The following is a 14,803-nucleotide window of genomic DNA, read 5'->3' on the forward strand; positions in this document are numbered from 1 at the left end:
CAGCCCCACCCCCAGCCCCCACGCTGGCAGGCTATCTCCAAACTCTCACTCAAGTCCAGCACAGATGCCATTTCCTTGGGAAAGGACCCCACCCCTCTTCTGAGGTAGACGCACCTCCACTGGGTGTTCTCGGAGAATTTTATTTTGCTGGAATTTTCCCTGGGCTGGAAAATTGCCTCTGTATTTGTCTGGATCCTCTACTTGCTCATGAGCCTCATGAGAGCAGGGGCTCCTCCTGATTCGCTGTTGGTTCGCAGGGCGCCTGGAGTGGAGGCTCTCAACGGAGACTGGGTGGAGCGGAGGGGACTGGAGTGAGACACCCTGGGGGTTGAACTGCTGAGAAGGCTCGGAGCTTCCTAGGGAAGGAGCAGGAAGGAGAAGGGAGGGACGGGTGGACCCCAACCCTCTGTTCTCTTCCTTACAACCGGCCGTCACGCCTTCTGCTCACCATGTGTCCCCTCCTCTCTCCATCCCCAGACCCTCATCTTCCTCCATACCAAACATACGTAATGGTTTGTCTCACAGATAGTTTCTGGTTTTCAGGTATTTAATGGATATTTTGTCCACTTCTTTGCTCCTGAAAACATGGACCCAATTCCCAAGAACATCCTCTTTGTCATCGACGTTAGTGGCTCGATGTGGGGAGTGAAAATGAAACAGGTAAGTACCCCCTGGTTGACAGTGGGCCATGGGCTGCCGACTTTCCTCGACCTCCTCCTGGCACTACAGTTGTTCAGTGTGCCTCCCGCCTAGGGCTTGTCTTAGCTCAGGCTGCTGACAAGGTTACACGGACTGGGTGGCTTATGAGGAGCAGAGATTTACTCAACCCTCACCTTTTTGAAAAATATCATCTCAGTATAGCCTCTTCTCACTCTGCTCACTCTTCTGCTTTAATATTCTTTCAGTTCTTCCGTATAACATTTTACTCTGGTGTCTTGCCGTTGTTCATGAGTAACTTTGAAACAGTTATGTGCATTTTTTCTAAATTATATTGTAATTCATTGAGGGGGACCATCCTGTCTCATGCTTCCGTAGGCTCACTCTGTGTTAATGGTATAGATGTGATTCTAAACCAACAAGGACATTTCATCCATTCATTGATGGCTGGATCCATCCATTCAACCACTTTGAACAACCAACGAACCTTTCATTCACTGAACAACCAATTCTGACCATCCAAGTGTTCACTACTGTTCTGGGATCCAACAGCTGGAAACAACGTGGCCCTGCCCACTGTGCTTACACCCAAATGCTGAGGTTCCCATCGGGGTGTTACTGACATTTTAGGCTGGCTGGTCCTTTATTGTGAGGGCCACATTGTGCATTGTAGGATGTTTGTTTGTTTGTTTGTTTTTGTTAATGGCGGTACTGGGAATTGAACCCAGGACCTTGTAATGCGCTCTCCCACTGAGCTCTCCCTTCCACACACAGATGTTTAGCAGCATCCCTGACCTCTATCCACTAGATGCCAGTAGCACCCACCCTCCCAGTCGTGACGATCAAAACTGTCTTCAGACATTGCAGGGAGGACATTGCTCTCAGTTGAGAACCACTGGTCTAACACAACAGTTTATTCTCTCCTTCCTTCTTGCCCTCCCTCCCTCCTTTCCTCCTTCCTCCCTTTCTTCTTTCGTTTAACAAATGTTTACTAAGCACCTACTGTGTGTCAGGCATTTGGTTTATCACTGAAGTTCAGACGACTGTTACACACCCAAGTGGACACGTCCAGTCCAGTGTTCAAAAGGGTGATAGCGAGCTGTACGTGGTGGAGCCACCAGCATGTAGAAGGTACTGACAGCAGTGAGCCCAGATGAGAACAGCAAGGAGCAAGTGGAATTAGAGACGAGAACCAAGAGTGAACCCTACACTCTTCCAATAATTAGAATAGTTTGGGGAGAAGAGGAGGAACCAGCAAAGGAGATTAAGAAAAGCAGTCAGTGAGTATCAGAGGGGAAAAAACCAAGACAGGCCGAGGTTCTGGAAGATAATGAGCAAGTTGTCTTAAGAGGGAGATGTGACCAGTTCGTTCAAATGCTGCTCGGATTGGCTCTGAGGCTCATAATCCTGAACTTAAAATGAGACCATGAAACTGGTCACGCATAACAAAATGAGATGGTGAAAGTTTAAATATCAAAATGCAGACAAAATATGTTCAGGATCCGTGAGAGGCAGACCTGTGTTTACTGAGGTGGGTTCAAGATGTTTTCTAGGAGAATTGCACCTTGAAAATGACTAGGATGAATGATTGGTCCTCCTCGTTTCTTCTTAGGCTTAAAGCGTATGTATTAAGAATCTTTTCCATTCTTTCTTTTAATTGAAGTGTAGTTGATTTACAAAGTTGTGTTAGTTTCTGGGGTATAAAAGAATGAAATCATGCCATTTGCAGCAACATGGATGGACCTGGAGATTATCATACTGAGTGAGGTAAGTGAGACAGAGGAAGACAAACATTCCTATGATATCACTTATAAAGAATCTAAAAAAAAAAACTGACACACATGAACTTACTTCCATCCTCTTTTTAAATAGACAGTGGAAGCCATGAAGACCATATTGGATGACCTACGCACTGAAGACCAGTTCTCTGTGGTTGATTTCAACCACAACGTTCGAACCTGGAGAAATGATTTAGTCTCAGCTACAAAAACACAGATTGCGGACGCCAAGAATTATATTGAGAAAATCCAGCCCAGTGGAGGTGAGGGGGTTCAGCCTGAAGCCCAGGGAGCAAATTCCATTAGATTCAAACCTCAGTTCACATAAGAAATATTCTTCCCTCCCGCAGTGGTCTGTGCCCAGCCTGCCATGGTCTGCCTTAAATAATACCTTTATCGTTCCATGAGGAGTACTAAGTTCATGGTGGAAGCACAACATATAACCCATCCCACACACGCTTTTACCATTCCATCCTCAAAAAGGGGTGTCGGGAGGTGGCACTAGCCTTTTTATGGCTCGCATGGCCTAACATGTAACTGACTACAGAACAGTGTCCAGGTGCATCGGTACCTTCAGTTTGGTGGCTAACGACACGTCGATGTCAACGTGCTTTGAAAGGGTTCATGCCTCTCTAAGGGAAGCGTTTACTACAAAGTGAGGATTTTATGCCACTGGGGAATCTTGACCAAAATTTACATCCCTTGGAAAGCAATGGAATGACTTGGGTGCTGAATAAATAAATTATGCACGAGTCATCACCAGATGAATCTGAACCCAAGATGTGATGGTTTGGGTGGAAAGTAAGAGTATCTAACAGAATGGCACGCTCTGTTGCGTTCACAGGCACAAATATCAACGAAGCCCTCCTGCGGGCCATCTTTATTTTGAATGAAGCCAACAACTTGGGACTGTTGGACCCCAACGCAGTGTCACTTATCATTTTGGTGTCTGACGGCGATCCAACAGTAGGCAAGCATCACTTCAATTTTCTAGCGACAAACATTTATACTGTGGTTTCTTGGGAACGTGATTTGCTTGAAATGGGAACTCTCGTGACATTTACCTGAATTTCTAAACTGTTTAAAACCCATGCTTCCTAAAGAACCCTGAAGCACTCACCCCACTTAAAACAATCCCCGGACATTTGGGGAGATGCTCTGGAAAGCCGCCCTTTCGCCTCCACAATGTGGGGAATTCAAATCGTACGCCGTGAGGATTGCTGATAGGTGCTAGTGAAATGCATTTATTTCCTCAACTTGACGTGTGTGAGATGGTGCACAGGAGTGAGTGTGATGAGTGTTTATCCAGCTCTCCCAGGAGAACCTCTGAGTAACTTAGTCCTCCGTGCTTCTCCACACTGCTCACTGCACCTGATGCAGTGAGCTTTCTTCTCTGATGCATCCTGTGTGTTAAGCACTTTTCCTGTCCACAAAACGGCCTGCCACCTCCCTGCTTCTGTTGCGTACCGCTGTCTTTATTTGCTTTATTTGCGTCTTTGCGCTGACAAGCATCAGTGGGAGGGAGAGCGGCGCTGCACTGCAGTCCGTCTTGTAGACACGGTCTGTGTCTAGCCGGCGCCCGGCACAGCTCAGCGGAAGGGGAGTGAGTGGTGCAGTCCTGACAGTGCGCCAGGGTTCTGGAAAGAGGGGGAGTGAGAAAGAATGGCGGCCGTGTGTATTTGTTATGATTTAGTGTTTTCCCTCCTTCCATCAGATGACTTTTAAAATTTAATTTTAGAATAAAATCGTAAAGAAGAAAAGGAAATACAGTAAAAAAAAAAAAAAAAAAAAAAAAACCTGTCAGTTTCTCACTCCTGACCTTCAACCATTCACTTCTTGTCCCTGGAGACAGTCACTGGTTGCCAATTTCTTGTGTATCTTTCCAGAGATGTTCTATGCATATCTATATACTCTGAATACAGACGCACACACACACACATATATATGAAAGTGTGTACATACACACACCTGTACTAATGCATCTTGCATACATTGATCTTCACCTTGTTTCTCTCCCCTTGAAAAATGCATCTTTGAAGGAGGAGGGTATAGCTCAGTGGCAGAGTGTGTGCTTAGCATGCGCAAGGTCCTGGGTTCAATCCCCAGTACCACCATTAAAAAAAATAATAATACATAAATGAATCCAATTACCTCCCCCCCAAAAATGAATAAATTAAAATTTAAAAAATACATCTTTGAGCTCATTCAATAAATACATAAATAATTGCCTTGTTCTTTTTCATAGCTGCATAGTATTTCCCAGTTTGAATGTACCATAATTTAACCAGTCTCCCTTATTGGTATACGTTTAGGTTGTTTTTGATGTGTTGCCATTCCCAATAACGTTGCTATATACCATCATCCATACTTTAATTCAGCATGTATGATTGCATCTGTAAAAAACATTCCTGGAAGTTGAGTGACTGGGTCAAAGCATAAGTGCATTTTTAATTTGGACAAATTTTGCTAAACTGCTTTCTGTGGGTTTTCCCCTCAAACTTTGTAACATGGCCTCCTTGTTTATTTCCTTCCTGTCATCGTCACGTTTAGGTGAACTGAAATTGTCAAAAATTCAGAAAAACGTGAGGGACAACATAGGAGACAACATCTCCTTGTTCAGCTTGGGGATAGGATTCGATGTCGATTACGACTTTCTGAAGAGGCTGTCCAATGAAAACCGTGGGATCGCTCAAAGGATTTATGGAAACCAGGACACTTCTTCCCAGCTCAAGGTAACATTTTGTTCTGCCTTATTCTTTTTTTTTTTTTCTTTTTTCCTTCACTTGAAATCATTCAACTAGCAATAGCTGGTGCCTAAATGAAGATGGCTGAGTTTAAGTAAACATTGGCATTATTTCAGTGATAGCAGGTCACAAGAATCTGGAAGTGTTCCAATTCCTTGCTCATGCACCCCACCCCCACTTGTGTATCTGCACTAACAGTGAGATGAGAGGCAGGAAGGTGATGGGTACACAGTTCTTTATTCCTTGAAGAGGTCTTGGGAGGCGCTGTCAGATCTTCTTGTGGCTGTCAGTCTGCTAAGCAATCGGTCCTCCTAATAGTCATGGCTACTCTTTTCCCTTTCAAGTAGACTGGCGTCTTGGAAATCCACTTTTAATGGCGCAACACAAATCAAGCTATAACCTATACATTTCCTTAAATATAAAGGATATGAATTACTTGTTTATTTTGACTAAATGGACAAGAAGAAGATGTAGGAGAAGAAAAATATACTTTACCCCTCTCCCCTGTCAGTTCCAGGTTCCGTTTATCAACAGCAGGCGCCATATTTAAACCTGGGAACAGGGAAGAGACGGGTTCTGATTTGGGGATGTCAACCCAGGTGACTTACCTTTTTTGTTGTTAAATTATTCTACTTTTCTAATTTTTATATATATATATAAATGTATATATATTCTAATTTTTATACATATATATACACATGTATATGAAGTCTAGTCAGTTTACAATGTGTCAACTTCCGGTGTACAGCAGGATGTTTCAGTCATCTATATGCATACATATATTCATTTTCATATTCTTTTTCATTATAGGTTATTACAAGATATTGAACATAGTTCTCTGTGCTCTACAGTAGAAACTTGTTTATCTATTTTATATATAGAAGTTAGTATTTGCAAACCTTGAACTCCCAGTTTATCCCTTCCCACCCCTTTTCCCCACTGGTAACCATAGGTTTATTTTCTATGTGTGAGTCTGTTTCTGTTTTGTAAATAAGTTCACTTGTCTTTTTTTTCTTTTTTTGTTTTAGATTTCATGCATGAGTGGTATCATATGGTATTTTTCTTTTTCTTTCTGGCTGACTTCACTTAGAATGACGATCTCCAGGTCCCTCCATGTTGCCAGCTGACTTATCTTATTATGAGTGTCCATGCGCTTTTCACGCTGGTCGTGACAGAAGGAAAAAATGCTAGGCTCTTACATCCAGAATAATTGTCTTTTTTTTTTTTTTTAACATTTTTTATTGATTTATAATCATTTTACAATGTTGTGTCAAATTCCAGTGTTCAGCACAATTTTTCCAGAATAATTGTCTTAACAAGAATGATCACCTCTGTTTCAGTTCACGTAATCACAGTGAGAGTTTTCCGTAGCTTTCCACAGAGATGCTGGCAGAACACACTGAGAGATACCTGCTAAGCACTTAAAGAATCTTAGAGAACAATGCTTGAGAGCTATAAAGTGGTGTGAAAATAATGATTTCTCTCTCTCTCTCTCTCTCTCTTTAATGAATTACAGAAATTCTACAACCAGGTCTCTACTCCCTTGCTGCAGAACGTTCAGTTCAACTATCCCCAGTCGTCAGTAACGAACATCACTCAGAACAGTTTCCATAACTATTTTAAAGGCTCCGAGATTGTGGTGGCAGGAAAAGTGGACCCTGATAAGCTGGAGCAGCTCCAGAGTGTGGTCACTGCAACTTCGGTATTTGTGCTTATCTGCTTCCTCTAGAAACACTGACTGGTCCCCTGGATACAGCCCACCTGCTGTGTTAACAGGCTGGTACTCTGGCTTCCAAGAGTCACATATGCCGAATAAAAGCAATAAATAAGGGGGAAGGGTATAGCTCAAGCGGTAGACTGCATGCTTAGCATGCCCGAGGTCCTGGGTTCAATTCCCAGTTCCTCCTCCAAAAATAAACAAATTTAATTACCTTCCCCCACCAAAACAAAAAACAGAAAAATCAAAGCATATCAAACATGTTAAAAAAAAAAAAAAGGAAGTGAAATAAAAGCAATAAGTGAAAGAGAGGACATGAGCATATCTGTGCCATGTTCCCAACTATTGTATAAATCCTTACCTTCTCATCCCAAACCCAGTCCCCAAATCCAGAGGTGTGCGCTTACTTCCTCTCGTGCATCCTTTTGAATTGTTTTGCATTCCCCGTCTAGTCGCATGGTACCCCACGCCTCACAGGAGGTACTCCAAAAAGTGTGAATTGATGAGCTCCAGTTCTGCTGCCCTGGTGTCTTTCAACCGAACCTCTTGTCATCCAGGCTAACACAGAGCTGGTCTTGGAAACCCTGGCCCAGATGGACGGCTTGGAGGATTTCCTCTCCAAGGACAAGCATGCGGATCCGGATTTCACCAGGAAGCTGTGGGCCTACCTGACCATCAACCAGCTGCTAGCTGAACGGTAGGAAGACATACGCCGGAGGGATTTGCAACAGCAAAAGGTTTGGCTTGACTAGTTGAAGTAACAGACAAAGAGAGTTTGGAGCCAAGACACGCAGCAAATTATTACAGGGTTTCAAGCCTTTTCACTAAAGCCGGGCTCACTCTTACTTTCTTGACGTACAACACACATACAGTAACGTGTGTGGCGTGCGTTCGCTGCCAGTGTCCAGTGTAATGCTTTTTTATGTGCGTCCCCCACCTAGTCAGCACCCAGAGTCAGATACAGATTTCTCTCATCTTTGACGTTTCTTTCGTTCTCTTCCACTCAACACCCACCTCCCACCTCGAGTGGAAGTCCCTGTTCTGACATCTGTCACTGTCAGTTATTTTTGCCTGTGACTACATTTCATACAGTGACACAAACTGTGTCCTTTTCTTTCTGGCTTCTTTCACTCAATATGATGACCTGTTTCATCTCCGGCTTCTCGGTTGACCTGTATTTAAACTCTCCAATGTAAAACCTTTATTTCTAGAGTACTGTATGGTTCTCTGACCGCCTGTATCAGAATTACAGGGGGGTGTTTGGATAAGGAAAGTACTGTTCTCGAACCCCACGCTACCTGTTTGATTCTCAGAAAGGTGGAGCAGGGTCACCTGAACTAGGTTGGGAAAAACGAAATACGGCCGTAATAACTGCTCAGAAAATCCGCGATGTCAAATAGGATTGTAAATCAGACACGAGGCTGTAAGCTGTGGCTTTGAAGCAAGTGCGAAACTTCCCTGCCCCTTTACAGAAACGACTGGGTGCATGTAAAGGTATCTAGCAAATTGCTGCAGAAGCTAAATATTGATTTTTAAAAACAATCGCCATAAAGTGGTTCAGTGGTTGCCGGGGGCAGGGGTGGGAGGATGAGCAGGCAGCGCACGGGGGATTTTCAGGGCAGTGAAACTAGTCGGTCTGATACTGTAATGACGCATGTCTGTTACTGTGCGTTCATCCAAGCCCACAGAATGCACAGCCCCAGAGTAAACCCTAACGTCAGTGCGGGCTTTGGGCGACCAGGACGTGTGGACGTAGATGCATCAGGTGTAACAAGTGGACCGCTCTCGTGGGTGGCGCTGAGAAAGCGGAGGCTGCCGCGCTGGGGAGGGGCAGGGAGTGTACGGAAAATCTCTACCTTCTGCTCAGTTTTGCCGCAAACCTAAAACTGCTCTAAAGGATAATCTATTTAGCAACTTCCTTAGGACTACCTGGCCGGAGAAAACACTACGCTTCATGAAGCCCGTTAGTTGTGTTTTAACCCCGTGGCCCCCAGGGTCCCGGCTGAACCCGGGAGTGGTGGGCTGTGTGGCTTCAGCGCAGCCGGGCGTGTAGTGATGCTCTGTCGTGTCTCTCTTCCCTGAACACAGGAGCCTGGCTCCTACAGCGGCTGTTAAACGGGAAATTACAAGAACAATCCTGCAGATGTCCCTGGAGCATCACATAGTGACGCCCCTCACGGCGATGGTGATTGAGAACGAGGTGGGGGATGAGCGCATGCTGGCCGACTCCCCTCCACAAGACTCTTCCTGCTGTCCAGGTCAGTCTAGCTGCCTGGGGGTCTTTCTTACCCCGAGCCAAGGTCCCCCAGTCCCTGCTGTCTCCAGCTCTTGTGCCCAGTCCTGTGTCCCCAGGTGCCCAAGCTCTCCCTGTCAGTTTGAGGACAGTTTACTGCCGTGGTCTTCCAATGTGTCTGCTCCCTTGTCCCCCAAAGGAATTCTGAAAACCTGTACCCCCCCAGCATGTGTTGTTTAAATCAACATTAATTTTTTTTGACCTTGTTTAAATAGTTGCAACAAATTTCATTTGGGGCATATTGAAAATAAGGATCTTTAAAAATAAAACCATTACATCACTGTTTCAAGTGTATTCAATGCAATGGAATACCTGATTTGATAATTATCCATTTAAAAAAATACATGAACAAATTTGATTTTAATTATCAGAAATTTTATATTGTTCTTTTTTTCTAGTTGAACTTCTTTTTCCATTCCGTTTTCCTGGCAGAATTAGATCCTAATGTAATATATTTTTATGCTTGAAAGTCTTTCATTGCTCATCCTACTCCTCTGCAAGAAAAAATACCTTTCCAAATTGAAATTTTTTTCAGTTTCTTGTGACCGTAAGATTCTGAGTGTTCCAAGTTTCCTTGTAGACTGAGTTTTCTTAAAACTGCTGAGAACCCTCTAGCAGGCCCACACTGCATGGATGACAAAAGGAGCTGGAAGAGAGAGGACTGGAATAAAAATAATGGACGAAAATCTTAGCTGAGAACCTCTGGGGTCGGTCTGCATAAAAACAGATTCCGGAAATTATAAGCAACTTCCACGGAAAAGTAAACCTGGAAACTGATGGAGACAGGTTTTTCTACACAGGTGCCCTGTTCTACGGCAGCAAAGTTCCTCCAAATGCATTGCCGTCGTGGGCCAGCCCTTCGCCGACACCAGTGATCCCCATGCCTGCGGTGGGAGCGCAGGTGCTTGAGACGACCCCCCCTCCACACGTGATAAGAGGTAAACGGCCGTCCACGCTGCTCCCACATCCTGGATCTCAATCGGATCATAATTTTGTGGAGCATTTATACACGTTAAAAAAAAATCCTGGTAAAGTAGGTGACTTTCACAGGTATTATTGCCTCCCATGGAAAAAAGATGGCCCCAGGTATTAGCCAGCTTGAGCCACCTTAACAAGATACCATACATAGACTGGGTGGTTTAAATAACAGAAACTCATTCCTCAGAGTTCCGGAGGCTGGAAGTCCAAGAGCAAGGTGTTGGCAAGGCAAATTTCATTTTCTTGGCTTGTAGGCAGCACCGTCTTCCTGTGTGTTCACATGGCTCCTTTGCGTGTGCACTGGAGAGAGAGAGACAGACAGAGGGGGCAAGCTTTCCAGTGTCTCTTAAAGGGCACAGATTCCATCATGGGGGCCCCACCCTTGTGACCTTGTCTAACCCTCATCAGTTCCCAAGGCCTCACCTCTAAACACCGTCATGTTGGTGGTTACAGCTTCATCATGTGAATTTGGTGAGGGGGACAGTTCGTTCTGTAGCACCCCACTTCCAACTGTACAAGGCAAACCCTCTGGGATGGAAGAAATGCACCTCTCGTGTGGGGAGGGCCTGTGGGTATCAGTGAAAAGAACATTCTCTTTGGAGATTGCTCGTGCCACTTGCCTGAACTTGAGTGAGTTACTTAACATTTCTGTACTTCCTTCACTTTGAGAACAGGCACAGTGATACTCAGGTAGCTGGGTTGTTGATTAAATGTAAAACCATCTTTAAAGAGCTCACATGTAATAGTCACTCAATGAATAAGTGTTGTTATTAAAGATGAGAAGCTGTCAATTTTACGATCAAACATACTTCCATGTTGTTTCCTGTATCACTACATCATTATAGATTATTTCGGGGGATTGTTTATGTGTTTGCTGGTTCAGTTTTAATGGCGTACTTTACAATCCTGGTTTTGATCAGTGTTTGGAAACTTTTCTACCAGTGATTTCAGCAGGAGGCGTGGGTAGCAGGCGTGATTGCGTAGAAGACAGGAAAACGTATTTCCTTGTGATGTTGGCAGCTGTGGTCTCCTTGTGCAGATTTCTTTCTTTGCCTTCTCACTGTCAACCTCTGCAGTGAGGGAGAAGCGGTCCGGGGGAAGTAGGGGTGTCTCCCCTCCCATTCCTGGTCTCCTTCCGCGCCTCTCAGGGGAAGGGATTTCCGCTGCTTTGCAATTAGCTGGTCCCGGCAGAAAGCCTGTGCCTTTCCCTTCCTTTTATTTAGGAGCAAACGTCAACACTGAGAGAAGGAGCGCGTCCTTCTCCCTGTGGGAAGGTCCCAAGTGCCAGCTTAACCCCTGGCTGTTTGAAGTTTCTTTTTCTTTATTTGTTCTCTTTTTTTCTTTCCTTGGCTTACCATGTTGTGTTAATTTCTGGTGCGCAGCATAGCCATTCAGTTCCATGAAGTTTAAGTATCCGAGGAGCTCCCAGGGTGCCTAGAAACGTGCTGCTTTTCTAGACTGTGGGGAATGTAGGCCTCTTCCATCCAGAAAGCCTCAGAGCTAATTTCTAGGATTGTAAGCCCACTGCTCACTGGCTTTCGGATTCTGACAGAGAACGTAGCAAGGACTTTGAATTGATATTTATAATATCTTAAAAATATATCCTTATAGAGTTTTGTTTTGTTTACTTTTTTTTCAGTGGAGGTGCTGGGGATTGAGCCCAGGACCTCATGCATGCTAAGCATGTGCTCTGCCACTGAGCTGTACCCTCCCCCGACATTTGTAAAATAACATAAAACTCTGATGGAGACTCCATGAGGGAGGGACAATGGGTGAGGGCCGCTGGGTCCCCAGGGCCTAGAACAGGACCTAGCATGTAGCAGGAGCACAGTACACGTCTGTTTTCATGAAATTAAAGATGTTTGGGAACAAAAGACTGTTCACCTCACTCTTCCTTTCTGTGATTTTGTTTGTTTTCATCTTCTTTGTGTATTTTCCAGTTGAAAATGACCCACACTTCATCATCTACCTACCGAAAAGCCAAAAGAATATTTGTTTCAATATTGACCCAGAGCCTGGAAAAATCCTCAGCCTTGTTTCTGATCCAGAATCGGGTAAAAGAAAAAGATCTTATATTTGAATTAGAATTTTAGATCATGGTCATGCTTCTCTGTCACTGCCTGGGATTTCTTTCTTTCTCACCTTAATAAAATTAGAATATATATATAGGTATATAATATATATGTAATATATATATTTCAAACTACATTTTCAAACTCCAATGGTGACAAATTAATTATAAATATATTCCTAACTGTTGGATCTATTACAGATAAAATATTCTGAGTATGAACTAGCAGAACTTATTGTGATATAATTAATTTAAACTATAATAAAGCAGTTATAAGATGAGAATTAGAAGGAAAAAATGTTATGTAAATCCTGAAGGAAAATAAAAGAATAATGTCCCCCATAGTCTCAAGTTTTATAAATTTGAATTATGGTGCTCACATGTGCCCCCCCCCCCCAAAAAAAAGCACACAAAAGAGAAAAGAAGTTTTTTTTTCTGCAGGGATTTTGGTCAACGGGCAGCTCATTGGTGCCAAGAAGCCCCAGAATAAAAAACTAAGCACCTACTTTGGGAAGCTGGGATTTTATTTCCAACGTGAAGACATGAAAGTAGAAATCAGCACTGAGACCATCTCGCTGAGCTGGGGCTCTCGGACGGCTGTCCTGTCCTGGTCCGACACAGCCCGCATCCTCCATCAGAGGCAAGTACTGTCACATTCGAATTCGGGCGTGTCCTTGACATGTGACTACATCAACACATCCAGACATCCGTGACACAGAGAACTCAGAGTCATCATTTTAAGTGTGAATAAGTTGAGGTTCAGAAAGCTGGTTACTTCCTCCTGTTCCTGGCAGTAGTTTTGGTCACAGTGCGTCTCAGGGCTAGCCTGGCGCCTGGCATTAGGAGGTCCCCAGTTAGTATGTGATGGACAAGTGAATGAACCCATCAACTGAAGTCCAGCCGACTCTGTCAGAGTATGTTTAGAAACACTATGGTTGTGCACTATGAGGAATATCTTCCCATTAGTATCCGTTCGTTGTTGATACAGAAACAGACAGTGACGGAATTTCAGAGCCATGAGTGAAATCAACATTCTCCAGCCAGAACGTTGTAAAGCTCTTAGGAAACTGGGACGGTGGAGGTGGGGGTTTGTACTGGGCAGAATGGAGTCCTGTTAGGGGTGGGAGAGGATCACTGTCTAAAGAGTCTGTTCTGGAATCGTTAATTCCATTTTGACTTCCCATTAGGGTACTTGTCTCAGTGAAGAAAGAGAAAACTGTGACCATCGTCCTGGATAAAGAAATGTCCTTTTCCGTTTTACTCCATCAAGTTTGGAAGAAGCATCCAATCAATGTAGACTTTTTGGGGATCTACATCGCCCCCTCAAATAAGTTTTCTCCTAATGCACACGGACTGATAGGTAAAGTGTCCACCGTCCACCCTCGGCCTTGAGCAGCTCTGACTGTTAGAAGGTGGGCAAGTGACAGGTGTGGACTCAAGGGTTCAGGGAGGACCCACCTACACTCTGTGCCCTGGTCCCAACTTGTGAAGGTGCCTGAGTGACGACCCAGAGAGGTCAGTGTCATTGAATGGGTGTAACGTTTACTGTTGGTCACGGTTTCCATAGAAACGCGAGGCATTTCTCGCCATGCAGGGCCACAGGGAGAAGGCCACATATGGGTCAGGAACCAGGAGCAGGAGCTAGAGATAGGTTTAGAGCAGAGCCGTTATTGGGGTTTCTGTGGGGAAGACAAGACAGAGCAGGGTGGTTTGGGGTTGGCCTGAACAATTTCAGCAGCGGGCGCTGGGCTACAGGGTGGGCTTTCCTTGCCTGGGACCTGGCCCTGGAATGATTCCTCTGGGGCACACGGGCCAGAGAGAGGAGGTCTGGCTCTGGGCTGGTTAGTTTGCAGATCCCGGCCTTGTTCCTGGCTGCATCCTTTGCTATCTTTCAGAACTGGCTTTCCCAGGGAGCGGCAGTCTCTCCCCAGCCAGACAGGGTTTTTAAGATGTCAAAACATCATAATATACAGAAAATAGAAAACGTGATTCATACAACCGAACACAGCGGTGTGGGGTGACTCAGTAAGGCTGCAGCCAGGCCTGCCTGCCGTTCCTGACGTGGTTTTCCCAGGGCTGGGATTTCATCACGGAGTGAGCAAATTAAGAGAAGGGATGGGTACATGTTATGTTTTATGCTAAAGGCTGTTTTTTCTAACTGAAGAGAAGTGAACTGGTTTAGGAAGTCTGTGATAACAAGCGGGGCATCCAGGTCAACCTTCCCTACTTTGTAAAAAATGGTTGCAATTTCAGCATCACAGAGTTTAAGTGTCACAAGTAATTTGAGCTCTGCTCTCAGTTGGGACCTTCACGCCCACCATCAGGGCGTTTGATTCTACTCACGGTCCAGTAGCTCCACCTCCTACGTCCAGTAGCTCCACCTCCTACGTCCAGTAGCTCCACCTCCTACGTCAGTAGCTCCACCTCCTACGTCCAGTCCAGTGACCGCGGGGTGAGCGGCATGGCTTTGCCCTCAGGAAGGACCCATCCCGCCACCTGCATCCTTTCCCTCTCAGTCTGTCTTTCCACCGCAGGAAGTCTGGAGGGGGGACCACCATGCAGCTC

At 44.8% G+C, this 14,803-nt stretch overlaps 1 protein-coding gene across 1 annotated transcript in view; it reads left to right on the plus strand.

Annotated features, from left to right (window-relative positions):
* The window catches only part of ITIH2 (inter-alpha-trypsin inhibitor heavy chain 2), a 28,812-nt gene that overhangs the window by 11,854 nt on the left and 2,155 nt on the right, over window positions 1-14,803 (plus strand). Inside the window, exons 9-19 of the mRNA XM_032473843.1 lie at window positions 544-660; window positions 2,530-2,698; window positions 3,280-3,405; window positions 4,986-5,167; window positions 6,696-6,881; window positions 7,454-7,593; window positions 8,985-9,154; window positions 9,990-10,127; window positions 12,108-12,221; window positions 12,680-12,878; window positions 13,426-13,598. Coding sequence (XP_032329734.1) covers window positions 544-660; window positions 2,530-2,698; window positions 3,280-3,405; window positions 4,986-5,167; window positions 6,696-6,881; window positions 7,454-7,593; window positions 8,985-9,154; window positions 9,990-10,127; window positions 12,108-12,221; window positions 12,680-12,878; window positions 13,426-13,598 — 1,714 coding nt within the window. The remainder of the gene's footprint in view (window positions 1-543; window positions 661-2,529; window positions 2,699-3,279; window positions 3,406-4,985; window positions 5,168-6,695; window positions 6,882-7,453; window positions 7,594-8,984; window positions 9,155-9,989; window positions 10,128-12,107; window positions 12,222-12,679; window positions 12,879-13,425; window positions 13,599-14,803) is intronic.

The sequence above is a fragment of the Camelus ferus genome, chromosome 35, assembly GCF_009834535.1.
Source record: "Camelus ferus isolate YT-003-E chromosome 35, BCGSAC_Cfer_1.0, whole genome shotgun sequence".
Lineage (NCBI taxonomy): Eukaryota > Metazoa > Chordata > Mammalia > Artiodactyla > Camelidae > Camelus > Camelus ferus.